Raw genomic sequence first — 16,470 nt, forward strand, 5'->3', positions numbered from 1 at the left:
GAGGGAGGTAGTGAGGGTAGTTAAAAAATGATTTAAATCACACAGAGGCAGCTCTGATTTAGTAATTTGAGTGCCTACAGGCAAGTGCAGTGCTGCAGCTGATCCTAGCAGGAGTGCAGCACAGTGGGCAGAGGGTGGCTGTGCCTGTGGCAGCAACCTGCACACACTCTTCCCTTCCGAGGGTGCAGGGCTCAGTCAGGCTGGCACACCATCACCTCTCCTTATGGCAGCAACCTTGGCCTTCCAACACAGGGGACCCCACACAAAGTGTGCATGCAGCAGTGTGACAGTGACAACTGGCACCTCCCAGAAACAGGTGCGGGAGTGTTCCTGCAGAGCACCTGGACAGGCCTTTGGCTGCAGTGCATGTGTGTGCTTTAATTTCGAGTATTACCTTAAACAAAAAGCCCCTGCTGCCCTATCACTGTATGCACCATGCTCTCTCAGTGTCTAATGAACATCAGTATTTTTCCAGTTTTACAGAATTTTTTAGTTAAAATAAACCTGAAAAGCTTTTAAAATATGCACTTACACAAAATACAGAGCTGCAAATAAGAAACATGTACAGAATGAAACACATAACAAGCAGCAAGAATAAACAAGTATTTATTGAATTCACTCTGTATAAACCTCCTTACTGAGAAATAAATATATCTTACAATTAGATACCCAAAACATTTTTAAACATAATTTAAAAACCCAACTAAAATGCTTTAGTCATTTTCATGAATAAAATTCTACACAGTAGAAGTCATTATTCTTCATTGCTATATCCAGGTTCAATTTTTCTTCTCTCCCTCCTTTCTTTTTTCTTTTGTTCTTTCTTCCTTTATTTTTTCTCTCCAGCTGCAAGAGAAGTCATAAAATCTTCAATGATAGTTTAAGGGTGATGTGCATTTTCTTATTCTTAATAAAAAAGTGAATTAATGCTTTGTGAAAGTTAAAAATGAAGCTTTATTAGTTACCAAATGTAACAGTAGAAATGCACTGGGAATTCTAGAAAACATCTTCACAGATTTGGATTTGGCACAACTTCCATTTTATACTTTGCCTTCATACAATTGGATGAAGAAGAATTATGGATGTTGATTCTTTTTTTCATTTAAATGAGAAAAGAAAGACTTTCCATATTCATATGTGCTGATCATTATGGCACAAGCAGGAGCAACTTTAAACAGCCGTGGAGTAATACCTGCCCAGAAGAGAAAGGGAAGTATTCACTATTACTGTTTTCAGACCCAAGTGCTGCAGTACAGTGTGTTGATCACAATATAGTGTATCAGTTTAGAGCTGGAATTCTACCTGCTCACATGCCTCAAAATACTGAATTTACCAGCTGTAGGTATTACCAGTGTAATAACCTTATGCCCTCACCTCTGCTGTCTAGTGTGGTCTGCCTGCCTCAAGTCCAGTGTGTCTCTGTCCCTTCTGACTCCATGCAACTGGAGCACCTGGGCCTGCAGGGCTCCTGTGCTCCAGCACACAAGAGGTGGCCTCTACTAAAATGAACCCTGGTCACAGGAATAAATGATGGAATGTAAGTGTTAAATGGCTCCCATTATAGTCAACTGTGATCTTGCCAGTGAAGGTTAGACAGTGATTCAGTTTAGAGAAGGGGAATAAGGCCAAATCCCCTTGTCCACACACAGTCAGCCCTCCACTTCCACTTGAAATGCAAAGATGTCTGCTGAGAGCCAGCACAGATGACACAGGACCTATGCAGAACTTGTGTGCCTTTGGAGCAGCAGCAAGGAGCCAGGCAGGCCAACCCCAGTCATCTCAGCTACGTGTGGCCAACTGAACTGAACTGGGCCTGATCAAGAGTATCTCAAACTCTGCTACCCATGTGTCAAGACTGAAATGTGTTTTAATCTATTAACTGAATTCAGTATCAATATTATTGATACTTTGTGGTGTCTTGCATTCTGTTAGCATCCAGTGGTCTGAAATATGCAAATCCTGTTACTCAGCTATGCCATCACTGTACAGTGAAGAAAGCAGTTTAATCTCTTTCAGCAAACACAAGTCCTGCAAGGCTTAACCACCTGTGCAGCCATTCACACCAGGGCCCCAATGAGCCAGTGCAGTGTGGTGAAGTCTGGTAAGTATCCTGGATTTGAATGTCTCTTGCCAATAGTCATTTCAGTATGAGCTACAATAGGATTTTATCTCAATATTATTTTAATCTCAGTATCTTGTCATTTCTGCCTCAGCCTGCCACAGTCATGCAGCACAGGGCCAATGTTTTCCCTTGTCTTCCTCTGGTCACCTGTAGAAGCCTTTCTTGTTGCCCTTGACATTATTGGCCAGACTCCTTTCCAAACCTGATCTCTGTCTACTTGGACCATTTCTCTGTGACAGGTTACCTGTCCTGGCTTCCTTATTGTGTCTGAGCTTGTCCAGGAGCTCCTTGTTCCTCCATCCAGGCCTCTTGGAGTTTTCACCTAACTTTCTCTTTGCTGGGATACATTGTTCCTGAGCCTGGAGGAGATGATTCCTGAATATTAACCAGCTTTCTTGGGCCTTTCCTCCCTCCAGGACTTTATACCATGGTTCTCTACCAAGAAGATCCCAGGACAGGCCAATGTCTGCATGTCTGTTGCTTTATATATGCAAACTATTGCACAGCTGACAGTGTTCACAGAAATGGAAATATAAAACTTACACACTTTAAAATCTACAATTAAGAACTCTCTAGTCTGAATTTTTTTAGAGATGAGAAAAAATTTACCTGCAAATAATCCAGTAATCCCATTTCTAGCAGCAATTTTCCTCATAACTGCCCAGGTTGATTTACTGTCCCTCTGTGGAACTCAATACAGTACAAGACAACAGTGAATTAGGCAATCCATGCAATGCCACAGGACGATAGTTTTAGAAATCGGAGACAGTCACAGATATAATTGTTAGGTTTAACTCCTTTTTTTGTTAATTTTATCCATCTTATTTATACAGTATGTTAAATTATACAGTATGCAAATGCACAAATTGAAACAGCAAGACATGGAAAAGACCTGTAGTAAAACCTAGAATAAGATATATGAACAGCTACTACAGTCTTTAGTGGATTGATGATACAGGTGAAAAAAGCCAAAAAATATTTATGCATAGACAAGAATATCATCAAATATTTTGAGAGACAAAATGTAATGCACAGTCAGTGTCTAACTCTAACAGTAACTGGATTTGGAAAGAATTAAACTGACACAAGTTAAAGATTACCATAATAGAATTTTAAAAATATAAATTAATCTTATTAATACTAACCTAATAAATATATGGCAGACACATGTTTTGAAGTGGTGTTAGGAAGGAATTCTTACATTCATCAACACAGGAAAAGAATTAAAAACAGTAACTATTTATATTTAAAACTTTTTTAATACTTGTTCTGCAATCAAATAATAATAATTTCTTTCAGGAATTACTCTAGAAAAAAAAAATTAACTGAGAGAATGAAACCTCATGCCAAAAAGTGAGCACTTATTTTCTAAGCAGAAACTATTTGGATACTCAGCCTTTTTAATGGTCTGTGTTCTTAAAGCCATGATATAATATTTATTTAGGTTAATGTAAATCCTTCACAGGTCCACATCCCGAGCAATGGAAAAGAAAGGTATTATATACAACTTCAATTTTATAAAACAGAGCAGTGCTCTACTGACAAGAGCAACACAGAAACTTCCTCTTTCATACTTTAAAGATGTTGGAACATTCATTAATATGCCCTCAAAAATAATTTTTTTGAAATCTCATGAAAAGAAGGTGAAAAACACACAACCTGAGCACAATATTTCTCTTTCTACTCTCATACCTATCACAAGAATATTGCTATGTAGGAGCAAGTGGTAGTGAATGTTATTTTGAAGACTTCTTCTATAGATCACTGTTCACCTGAATGTTTGCTATGAAGTTAATTTTTTGCCTGTTTAAATACAACTTACTTCAATCACAGAGTACTTTGGGTTTAAAAGAACCAAAGAACCTTTATTGGTCATCTAGTTCAACATTCCTACAGTAAGCAGGGACATCTCAAATTTGCAATTGGTCTGCCTAAATGTAATAGCTTTGGATTCCTTTGTTTCAATTTTATACCATCTTATTAAGCTAAATTGTAGTGAACTCTCACCTTTTCCCTCTTCCATGCCATTAATGAAATGTGGTATTCTCCTAGGAGATAAAATGTATCTTATCTAGACACTGCAATTTGGGGAAGAAAAAATGCCTGAGTGATAAAATGTTTGCATATACTTTAGAAGTGGCAAATATTTACAATTCGTACCACAAGCCATACCCAAACACTAGGTTTTATTTTTTCAAACACTACAGGTTTATTTTTATTTTGAAACACTAAAGGGTTTTTTATTCTTACCAGCAACTTACTTTTTAAAGTCTCATTCTCCCAAAGCTGAGTCTGCCTGTGTGTTTTCACTACATCAAATGGCTGAGTTACAACAGCTGCAATCTATCACGAAATCAGTTCTAATGTTAGTGCACAAAAAATTAAAATTTAACTCTAAATTTTTAAATTAAAGTGCACACACAATTTAAAATTAGATTTGATATTCCAAGCACATTATATTTTAAGTCCTTTATGTCAGACCACTGTAGTTTATTCAGATTTTTTTTAGTCAGGTTGAATGCCACACCACATGTGTTTAAAGTACAAGCACCCCAAAATATACAGCATTTCTGAGAGAATAATCTAAAACCATACATTTTAAAAATAGTTTATTAGTGCTAATAAAGAATAGTACTAGAAATGAAATTATATACTTACAGAGCCAGATGCTGCTCCGGAAGTAAAAGAAACAAAAAATGTGGGTTCATGTGCACCAACTTCCTTGCACATCATCTTCTTGAAACGTTCATAATTATACCAATACATTGCTATGATTACAAAAAAATAAACTTGCATTACAACAGATTTGTATCTCAAGTACAAAAATTCTTATATCAAGTCCAGATGTAAGAATTCTACTGTGGCAATATAGCAAACAGAAACAAGAGCAGAAAGCATAATAAGTGTCCTATGTGATAACCCATGGACAGATTGCTGTGTTCTCCTTGTTCTCCATATCCCAAATTTCTTCATATGATACAAATTAGCCTAATCAGTTTGTCATTCCCTTAGGTAACCCCTACCTTCATGCAATCTAAACCAAGCACCATAAAACATTCAATTTAAAATAAATCAAAAGGTAGTCTTCTAATTACTCGCTATGTTTTCAGGCACATTTCACAGATCTCAGTAATTCTGTAAAAACACATTTAATACAAAATGAAATGTTGCTCAGGACTGCCTCATACTTTTTTGAGGCACAGTATAAAATTTATTTCTGAGAGAACCAAAAAAATATGATTTTGCTCCCTGGGGAGCAAATAGGCAAATGCCTCTCTGGGGACTGTCAAAGGAAAGTCCAGCAAACAACTTTCAGGAATAACATCTGTTTCTGTGACCATCTGCTGAACTGAAGTGCACTTTTTCTGCTTTCTAACTACAACTTCAAGTGATATACTACTAGGCTGAATTAGAGAGTAATTCCTCATGGCAGTTGGTTGACTAAATATTGCAAATGACAGCTCCATATCCTGAAAGGTAACCATGTTCAGAACTGAGTTCTGGAGTTTGTGCCAGCAGAAAAATTGCACAGCATTTCCTTGCCATGAAGACTACCTGGCCCCCAACATTTTACAAAACTAAAGGTAGGCAGTATCTCAGAAGGCATTCTGAGGATTTGAGGAGAATGTTGAAATGTACAAAACTCTAATTTAATATAAATTATCTAAAGCCAGAATTTTCTTAAGAACCTACAGAACTCATTTCCCCGAATACCATTTACATGTATATTGTCTGTGACACTGCTTAAAGAAGGACTCAAATATTATTATTAAACAAGTTTTTGTGTTTATAAGCATTCATAACTTCAGTTTTGTTCAGCCCAGCTAGCGTCCCAAGAAACATGACTGAAACATGGCATGAACACTTGGGCTAGGAATAGAGCAGAATTCTAATTATCCTGTGCTCCTTGAGTCATGCTGTGCTGTTTGCCTGTTTTCAGTAGGACCTGCTTTCTCAACTCCATGTTACAGTGATTTTAACTCTTAAAATAGAGTCAGAGATAGCTGACTTGAACTCCCTGCAGCAAAGGTGCAAACTGAGAACACCAGAGATTCAGCTGCTGTTGGGCATCATTCAAACTGAAGAGCTCAGACTGGAGGTACAAAGGGAGGACACCATAGCAGGGAGAGAGCAGGTATGAGGAAGAAATTACCAGAAAACACAGTTGGAAAAGGCATTAAGCAGTATTAAACAACCTTAGCTTTACATAAGCTGAATTTTGTGGCATTTGGGGTTTTTTTTTAAATACATTTTCCTCTACTCATGCTTCTACTTGCCTGCTCACTATTGGCTGAGTAGTTCTCAACATGCAGCTACTGCCTTATAGGTTAATTTGTGCCTCTACCATCATGCCCACAAAGTACTGGGCACAGATGAGTGAGTGGCCACTGGCTGTCCAGGGAATGCCAGAGCAGTGTGGAAACAGATTAAAAATCAACAAGCCTGGCTTGGAGCAGTGGAGGAACAGCAGGCATGGACACAAGAACCTGAAAAGTGCTAAGAAGAACGCACATCACCTTAGTGCCCTCTTCCTTGTGCACTCCCTCTGATCTTCCCACTCTGTTAAAAGCAGCAGGGGGAAGGAAGCTCACAAGCTCCAGCCACACTGCTACAGACAAAAAAAATCAATACAAGAATAAGAGTTTCTACTTGAAGTCAGACAGCAGGAATCAGATGAAGAATTTGAGAGTTCCCTTACAAACCTTAGAGAACAGCCTAAGAGAAAATTGCATTTGGCAGAGAAGAAAAATAAGTAAATCAAAAATAAAAATTGAAGAGGAAACACTTCAGACAAAAGATTCAGATGAATTCTGGCAGTTGTCTTTAGCCTTAGTGAAACCATGTTTTTATAGGGTGAGAAGCCTTCCCTATCACAGAAGACTAAATAAGGTCCCATCAAGGAACTGGATCTTTAGGCAGGAAATACATTCCAATCACAATTTTCAAGCACCTTCCAGTAGCTAAGTGAAAGAGAACAGAGCATTATAAATTCTGAAAAGAAGACAGCTGAAATAACTTGGTTCAGTTTACTCACTTAACTACCAACAGCAATTTTAAAGTAAATATCCTCATCACACCCCACTTATGTCTCAGTTTGGTTCACAGCCAATTTAAAATTTACTCTGAGTACACACATCCTCTAACAGCCCAAACCAATGACTGGCCCCCAGTCATTGATTGGAAACACAAATTAAATTAGATATCAGATCATCTTAAGAGTGAAGTAAGATAACAGAGATAGCAGGTCAAATACTTCAAGGGTTCTCTGACTCCAAAACCAGGTTTGAATAAGAATCTTTCCAAAAATAGGTTTGAAGAATTTTTCTGGGCCAACATAAAGTGTTTAAAGATTCCTGGTACTACCCCAATGACAGAAACTGCTTCAATGACAACTGATGTCTGATGATCCAAAAGTATTCTGACAAAAACAGGCCTTAAAGGGACAGGGGCTTGCTTAGCAGTCTCCCCTGTACCATCTGTCCCAGTTACCTTAAGGAATAGCCCTAAGACCAGTTATGCTTTGAATCAGACTTTTCTTCTTTGAGGCTTTCAGCTTTCGAATCTTGCTAAAGAGTTTTTTGGAGCAGTTACACAAATGAATTTATCTTGATTTAAAAAAAAAATAAAATCTTGAAGACACTACTGTGTCACTCTCTGTACACGTTTCCAAAATTATGTAAAAGAACAATTAGATAGCATGTTTATCAGCCACTATTTCTATTACAGAGAAAATTTCCAGCTGAAACTCTTCAAAAGCAGTCATTGTGTAAGCTAGAGATGAGAAGAAAGTCTAAGTACAGAGAAAGGGAATGTAACAATGAATCCTATCTGGTATCCACAAACAAAATGGGGGAAAAAAAAATCACATCTTCAGAGAATTTATGAATAAAAACACTCAAAAAAGACAAATCTCAGTCATTCCTAAAGCCAACTATTAAAACTACTTAAAAGCACAGAAAAATAATATAAAAACATAAACAAAAACCTGCATGGGAAATAAACCTTACCTGAGAAAGGTACATCTCTCAGTATAGTCGAAGCCCAGCCCTGCCACAGGGAGAGCCACCCATCCACAGTCACCTTGGTGCTGACACGCAGGTACAGCTGCTTGTAGGACGACCTGCGACACTGCATTTGGGTTTTGATCAGCTCCAGGGGACTCACCACGGTGGCAGAACCAACTGCAAAGGAAACATGGCTTTTTTAGAAAAATCAGTATTTAACAGTTCAATTTCCTGAGCATTCAAGTCATGCCTCACCTTACTTTATATATTTGATTCTTTTCAACTCTTCCATTTTCCTTGAACTAATTCCCAAAAAACATGTCTATTCACAGTACCTACATTTCCAATTTAGGGTTTTTTTCAATGCTTGGATATTGCAAACAATGTAACGTGTTGAGAATCCTCATTTTCCAGATTTAACACATAAATAGGCTGAAAAATTTCAAGTACTTAAACTCAATTATTTTCACAGCTATTTTAAACTGTAACTTAAGAAAGCGATCTTGATGTTTAAGGCTTCCCTTTGTGTTAAGGACAGAATTGTGGTTACAGATTTAAGCTTTTATTTCGAAGCACCTTTGCCACTCTTATTTTAAACTATCAAGAATGATTAGCAGGCAATCTGTATCTGATGAAGTAACTCTTGCATCTTGCACATTGGTCAGGGAGTCATCATTAAGTAACAAGTTACCATCACACATCTAGCAGACATTAAAAATTTTACTCAATCCAAGAATTTTTCTTCTGTTGCTGGAATAAGATTTTACACACGAATTTAAAATCTGGAACAGCCTAATAAGAACAATGTGCTACACCACCACAAAATAGCAATTCTTTTTCCACTAGTCTGCCAGTGCCCCCAGGGTTGTCACAGGTAGAACATTGAACTGCATCATCAGATCTGTCTACAAAAGCCCTAAAATATATTATCTGAGTTAATTCTACAAAAAAAAAGACAAAGAAAAGGATAAACAAAAGTAAGAAAATATACAAATTCCATCCACATCATACAGCAGTAAAACCAGTACAAGTCAAATTTTCATCTTTGTTATAATTACCTATGTACCTTCCATGATAGCAAATAACAATGTTTATTATTAGATTGATGGCAGAACAGACTTAAATGAAACTGTCCTTGGTAGAAATCTAGAAATATAAAATTTTGAACAAATTAAAAATGTAGTGAAAGTGTTTCAGCAAAACCAAATCTCAGTCTTCCAGGTTACAGGGTTTTGTTGCCCAAAAAACACCGGGTAATGACAGTAATCCTTCCTATCCCTCATTTAAACCCACAGCATATTTACTTTAAATAAAAGTCAAGAAAATAGCATAGAGGTATTATGTTCCAGTTTTCTCTTTAAACAGAGGACAACTTACATCTGCTTAAGGAACCTGCAATAACTGGAATGTGCTCATCATGCTTTCCTGGTCTACTTTTCAAAGCTTCACACAGCTGATCATAGCAGGTAAAATAGATTGCTGTGGTAGGAATTGCCATTATTCTAAAATATAAGAGAAGAAATTTATATTAATACCAGGAAAGCAGGAGAATAAAGTCAACTATCTTGTATTGATATTTTACTTATATTTTAAAAAAAGTTAAATTTCCAGCTGTGTGTAATGGATTAATTAAAAAAAAACCAACATTAATCCCATAGCTTTGATTCACGGCTTGTAGTTCAGAGTTTCAAACCCACACATTTCCCAGGTTTTCATTTCATTAGGGAAAATGGTAAGTAAAATGATGGTTGATTATCTCAGTCGAAATCTATTCCATACCAGCTACAGAACTATTTTGGTAAAGAATGGCAAGTGAAAGATCTGAAAATGAAGAACCCAAACAAAATACTACACAAGTACTACTAACCTTAACTTTTATTTATGTAACAATTGGATATTATGCTCTTGATCAACAGCCATGATATTCATTACTTGAGAGACAATGTAGTATGCACAAATATAAGCTTTTTCCATACCAGCTTAGTACAGGCTGTAGTGGCAACAGGTAGATTCAATAATCATTCAGTGTAGGGGTAAAGCACCACATCTAACTATAATCTGGCAATTACACTTCTGTGCTATGTCTGTGCCAATACAGCATGCACCACCATTAACAAAAACCACTGAGGACTGTCATGCTTGGAAAACCAACATGGCTTAGTTTATATCTTCTCTTCTACTTGTGTGACTTTCTCCAGTAAAGAAGTTAGTTCTCTGCTGGAGAACAGAACATGTGCTTTGTAAAAAAAAATGAAGTGACTGGAACAGTTCAGTCAGGTCCTAAGGTTTATATTTTGAAATTGCCACATACTGGAGGGTAAACAAGGCTGAACTCCACCATGCTTTGCTTTTTTTGTGCCTATACACTGAGCACTGTCTGCAAATCAAAAGTGTACCAGTGCTTCCCACTGGGCACTTCACACTTTGTGCCTTCTTAGATTTGAAAACTTTTTTGGTTTATGAAGGAGAGCATAATTCTAGAGGTCTTAATTTCTATCTGTACTAGGTTAATATGAATGAAGAGATAAAACAGTTTAGGGCTGTTAAACCTAAAGAGAAGACCAGAAGGAGATCTGATTGCTGGGTTTAAATATGTAAATTGCTCTTGTAGAGAGAAAATGAATTATCTGTTTATCCAGATAGAATAAAACCCCAAAGTTCTTTGAAATGAGGATGATTACAAAAATTAAGTGAGGGTAATGAGGTGGAACACCAGAGTGTCTGGAAACAGCTGTGCTGCTGATAACAAGTCATTAAGTAACAAGATACAACAGGAATGTGTTGAAGACTGACCCTCTCAAGTGACAAGGTTCCATCCTGTGATTTGATGATGCTATCAAAGGAATGGTTATAGTAGGAAAAAAAAAAGCAGAATGAGAAGTCTATTGATCCTGCTTAAGTACTGAGAGTGTATCAGGAAATTCTAAAATCTGGTAAAAATTAAACTGTCCATAGACATTTCTGATTAAACGGATTAGTCTGAAACTTCATAATTGACCAAATTTTTAAAATAACTTAAAAATAAGCATAATAATTTCTCAAAAATAATTAAGTAATTTTTTTAACAATAACTTACAGCATGTTACCAAAAAACCCATTCAACTTACAGTGTTGGGGGAAGCCCACTCCACAGCGACTTAATTCCCTCTATTCGAATAATTTTCACAAATGCATCCTAAAAATACAACCAGGCAAAGAGCAATAGTTAGCTACAAACTTTTGTAGTTAGGAATACATTTTAGCTGGCAGAACACAAAACTAATGTCTTTAAAAGTATGTTTTTAAAATGGCTTAGCATTGTAAGATCCCAATTTTATAACTGCTTACACAAGCTATCACACTTAATCATGCAAACAGTTCCACTGAGCTGAACAGAATAATTTATGTGCCTGAAATTAAGAATTTCCTTCCATCTTTAAAAAGGCAAAGTACTAAGTGTTAATCAGTGACTGACAGCCCTGTGAATAACTATTTTCAGTACTGATATGGTATTGCCACAATTTGTGGAAACTTCCCCAAAAATCCACTAATTTTTTTTTTCAATACGTAGCAGAGTTTCTAGGAGTGAAATAGCAACTAATTCTCACAGATTCTTCAATACTTCCTCTGACAATGTGACCCCATACATGCAATGGGGTCTATACACTATACCACATACAAGCTTTCAATTATTATTACAGCCATCCTGTATATTCCCAGGGGACTGACAGCACAAGAACACTAAACCTTGAGGATCATTCAGCTGAAATCACAAGCAAAACCACAAACTCTGTAGTGTCAGGATATTAATTTTCTTAAAACATCTGGAGAAAGAGGTTGGGATTCAATGGATTAGAATATGCTTAAGACCAGACATTATTACAGAGCCTCAAAAGACAGAGTCTGGCAGACCAGAGAAAGGATTTAGAGGAAGAAAAAAAAAAACAAATAGCTTTAGAGGAGACAGCCTTGATGGACATATAGTGTGAGGTAAAAAGTTGAATGGAAAAAACAAAAAAATGGTTTCTTACAACAAACCTGATAAGCTTTGAAAGGAAGCCCAGAATCCCTAGAGGTCCTAACATGGGTTAACAAAACAGACACTTTTATACTAGCTGGTTAATATGTTTGTAACCCAGCTTCCACAAGTTTACAAAACAGGAAGGGATAGATGAAAGTTAAGATTCATTTAAAAAAAAAAAAAAGAAGTTATATGATAGTCATTCTTCTTTAAGAATCACCTTTTATGGCAAAACTAGGCATAAATTAATGTCTAACAGAAAACTATTTAACTTTCTAAAATTACATAGCAAAGGTAACCGAAAAAAATCACACTTGTAAAGTTATTAATTTAAAAAAACCTTTTAAACTGAAGACACCTTTTGCATTAACATCCCATTCTCAAGATTTTAATTCCGAAAAATCCTTGATCATAGGTTTAATTTCATAGCAGAGTCAAAACAAAATTGATTAATGAACCAGCATGACAATATCTGCCAGCAAGTCTGGTTCAAGTGTTTAGGAAAATGCCACTCCTACAAGTCTAGATACTTGACAGGATAGAGATTCTCTGGATAGAGAACTTGACACATGAACTTAACTTTAAACACTATCTGCACCATTAGTTCAGCTCAGAAGCATTTTGGGAGATGTGTGGCACAAGGGATGTAAGCAGGAAAGACAAAATTATTACCTGGAATCAGCAACTACTGCTAATATAGCTGAAGTGGGGAAAATGAAATCATAAAGCCAGTAACCTGGGAGGAGAGCTGTGCAGCTGCCTCCTTGCTCATCTTAAGGAAGGAATAGGTATTTTTTTGCAGACAGTAGAAGGTATCATCAATCAGCAGTGTAACCACATGAAGGCCCTCTCAAATAATAGATTCCAGTAGAACCCGAAAAAACCCTGAAAACTTTAGAGTATGCTACTTAAAAATGCACACTTTTATATAAATGTAAAATGTTCTTACCAATGTCCCTTTGAAATACCCAGGTTTTTTATACCAGGCTTTGCTGTCCCCATTTTTACAAACATACACATGATCCATATGGCCACTGGAGTTTACAAGACACTTTCCTAAAAAATGGTGTATAAGAATATAGTTAATGCTTATAAGATTGTTTTTATGCAGCAGCAATTTTCAAATTGGATATAATGTCAACACAGATTTATCTCTGGTTAGACACAGAGAGGCAAATAATTTTGGTAAGTCAGTAATGACAAATTAGGTCAAAGGAGAGAGGATACAAATGTACTACTCAGACTGCCCAACTAAACAGAACTGCCTTCACAAGGCTCCAAGAGACATGTTTAGGTTATATTACCATCTGCTGAAAGGCAAAACTAATACAAGACCTGAACGTCACTATTGTATGTAACTGTGAACATCTTTCAGACTTTTAAATCTTTTATTAAGTAGCCTCAGCATCCACTTCAAGTGGAGGTATTGTATCTTATCTGTATAATTATTATTGTTGTATCTTATCTATATTTATACTAGATCATCCCCTCCATTTGTTTTTCATTTCTCCCACATTATGTACTTTCAACCTGTTTGATAAAATATTATTGCCATTACAAAAACATACTTCAAGCTTCATATTTGCAGATTTCTGAAGGCTTTAGAACTTACTCAAAAACAGGATAGAAGGCACAAGTATTTTTCCTAATTTAATTTGCAAGTGTGACTGCAAATACTCACCTCCACATTCAACATGAAAAACCAGTCATCTTCTTTTCTTTTAAATCTCATATACTAAGTACAAGTAAATAGTAGGAACCATTAGCACATCTTTGAGAGCACAATATCTTCATCTATTTAGAACCCGAGTGGCAAGTGACTTGTTAAGACTTCTCCATTTCAAAAATCTCTGGATTCTGGAGGAGATGAACTTTGATATAACATCCGGACCACATAAGCCCTCTGATGAAATATTTATTTATTTAGTAACAGCTTTTTATTGTTCGACTCAACTCAGTATTAGTTGTATGTTCTGCCATAATGAAAATACTAAAACAGGGACAAAAAGCCCGTTTAAAATGATATGGATGTATGGGATTTTTTGCTGTTGTGTCATAGTACATATGGTGTGTTGCTTTTCCCCCACACCCCCAGTTATATTGGAGAAACAGACTCAAACATTCTGCACCTCAGCACAGCACTATGACAACTATCAGCTAAATACAAGAGCAAAAAGCAAACTGTGTCCCCCATTACGCTACACATTTGTTTGTTTACCGTTATGGAATGGATTCCTTTGGGCTTGCAGCCGAGTTTTGATAACATCAAGAGGAGTTACTAAAACGAAACAGAAGGAGGCATTTAGAAACACCCTGGATGCCTTGAAAATGTGGAAGCTTACAGATGCCTTATTAAGAACTTCTAGAACCTTTTTTTTGTTTCCAAAGTTGGGGGGGAAGCACCTAAAAGATTTTACAATGTCATCAAGCAGAGAGAAAAGGGATGTCAGCAGACAAAGACAATGCTATCAGAGACAAAGGAGAACTACACACCTTATATGGTTTGCAAGGTATCAAATCTGTCTTTTCTAATTTACTAACAGCTGCATAAGCATGAAATATTACAAATACACAAAGCTCATTCAAAGACCACTGTATCATGTTGTCTAAAATTGCTTTTATAAGTAGCATACCACAAGGCATACAAGATCAAATTTTGGCCTCCGGCATATAAAATAACGCAGCATTTTCTTCATGTGTTTGCTCTTTTTCAATTAACTGACCACAATACAACTTAAAAAGTTAAATTTATTATGTACTTTTCTTTTTTCCTGCATGTAGCCAATATGTAAAACACTGGGCTTCTTGAAAAGTAAGTGAAGGTTTAGTGAACACTTCACTGTTTCCACTGCAGCCCTTACAACTACCACAGGCTGAGACATGCTGAATGCTGCAGTGCCTGGGCAGCTGGACCATCCTGCTCTGAATATATCGGCTGAGGGCTCGATTCCACACATTAGGGGAAACATACACAAGCAGACATCATGCTGAGTCAAACTGAAGAGTAATTACTTTGTAAGAGTATCTCTTACAAGTAGTAGAGAAGAAGTGGCCAGTTTCATAGATTGCCTTACCAAATAATGATGTAATTATAGCTCCACAACAAGAGGCTATTGCTTGCTGAACAATGGTTAGCTTTTGTACATGGATACCGCTCATTTCAGCCATGGCTTCATCCCCAGACAAGAAGAAACCTGTTAAGGAACAGAAAAACATATTGTAAGACTACACTCAAAATTTGCAGAAAAAAACTCAAGGGATAAATACTTTCAATTTTCACTACTAAGTTATGTAGAAACAGCAATATTACTTTTCTACTCATGTAGAAGCATCTCAGTAATTTTTGAGATATTTTGAGCCATGTTTTGCAAGTAAGCTTTCTAAAGACAATAAATCTTCAAAATCCTTCCTAAATTAATTACAACATTTACATGTTCTTGCAAACCACATGAAATGTTTAACATTTCATTTTATTGCCTTTAACTGCAACAAAGTATTTACAAATGGTCCTTAATGCCAATAATCCTCACAAAGATAAACTCCCAGCCTGTAGCCCATAAACTGAAGCACTGCGGAATAAATGACCCAGCCCTTCTCTTGCTCCCATCTCTCCTGAGAGAACCCCGAAAGGTCTCCTGGCTGCCACAGCCTGCTAGTGATGACTGTGCCCTGGCATGCTCCTGGTGTAATAGGCGAGGACTAGCTACTAATGATGACACCATCAAATGTTAATTCCTTGAACGAATCCTGCTCTACGGCTGCATAGGCACGGCCACAGCAATTTAGGAATGCAGTCACAATATGTGCAACTAGCCAGGACAGGAGAAGATAATAAAAGAAGATAATAAAAACACTTCAGAAAATAAAGTCTCCAAATAGATGTGTGTCTTTAAAAATGCACCACTGTGCTTAAGTGCAGCCTTAACTTTGTTAGAAACACTGATCTAAGCTCTTCATTGACTTCACAAGAATGTTTTGTTATTTTCACTACGCTTAAAGTTAGATAAAAAAAGATTAAGTTGCACAAACCAACTCTGGCCTCTCATGTGCTAACAGCTGCAACGGTGGGTGGAGATATCGTTTATTTTTCACGTATCTTTAACTCGGAAGGGGACCGCTGCCCAGAATTGCGTACATACCCGTTTACCGGCGGCGCCAGCCGGGGGCAAAGGTCTCCACAACTCAAGGACAGTCCGGGCTGCAGCGGGGAGAGAAGAACGCTGCCACTCCTATAACTCCTCCAGAGCCAAGGCACCCGAGCTCCGGCCCCACAACCTCCTTCCCTCCTTCCCCTCCTTGCCCGGCCTTCCGCCCGCCCCTCGGCGGGAGGGGCCGGCCCGCGC

General features: G+C 37.1%; 1 protein-coding gene across 2 annotated transcripts; it reads right to left on the minus strand.

Annotated features, from left to right (window-relative positions):
• Positions 1–569: 569 nt before the first annotated feature.
• SLC25A40 (solute carrier family 25 member 40) lies at positions 570–16,291 on the minus strand. 2 transcript variants are annotated; one of them, XM_058811730.1, is made up of 11 exons: positions 15,202–15,298; positions 14,346–14,405; positions 13,077–13,183; positions 11,235–11,302; positions 9,505–9,629; positions 8,131–8,304; positions 4,781–4,890; positions 4,384–4,465; positions 2,732–2,812; positions 966–1,192; positions 570–846 (listed from the first exon to the last, which is right to left on the minus strand). In XM_058811730.1, exons 1-10 carry the CDS (start codon positions 15,293–15,295, stop codon positions 1,077–1,079), a joined length of 1,017 nt encoding a protein of 338 aa, XP_058667713.1. In that variant the 5' UTR covers positions 15,296–15,298; the 3' UTR covers positions 570–846; positions 966–1,076. The 2 variants fall into 2 exon arrangements, with proteins under 2 accessions (XP_058667713.1, XP_058667707.1); XM_058811724.1 differs by lacking the exons at positions 570–846; positions 966–1,192 and adding exons at positions 13,809–13,984; positions 16,267–16,291 and having other exon boundaries at positions 2,505–2,812; positions 15,202–15,321.
• Positions 16,292–16,470: the final 179 nt, after the last annotated feature.

This window comes from Ammospiza caudacuta, chromosome 1 (genome assembly GCF_027887145.1).
Source record: "Ammospiza caudacuta isolate bAmmCau1 chromosome 1, bAmmCau1.pri, whole genome shotgun sequence".
NCBI lineage: Eukaryota > Metazoa > Chordata > Aves > Passeriformes > Passerellidae > Ammospiza > Ammospiza caudacuta.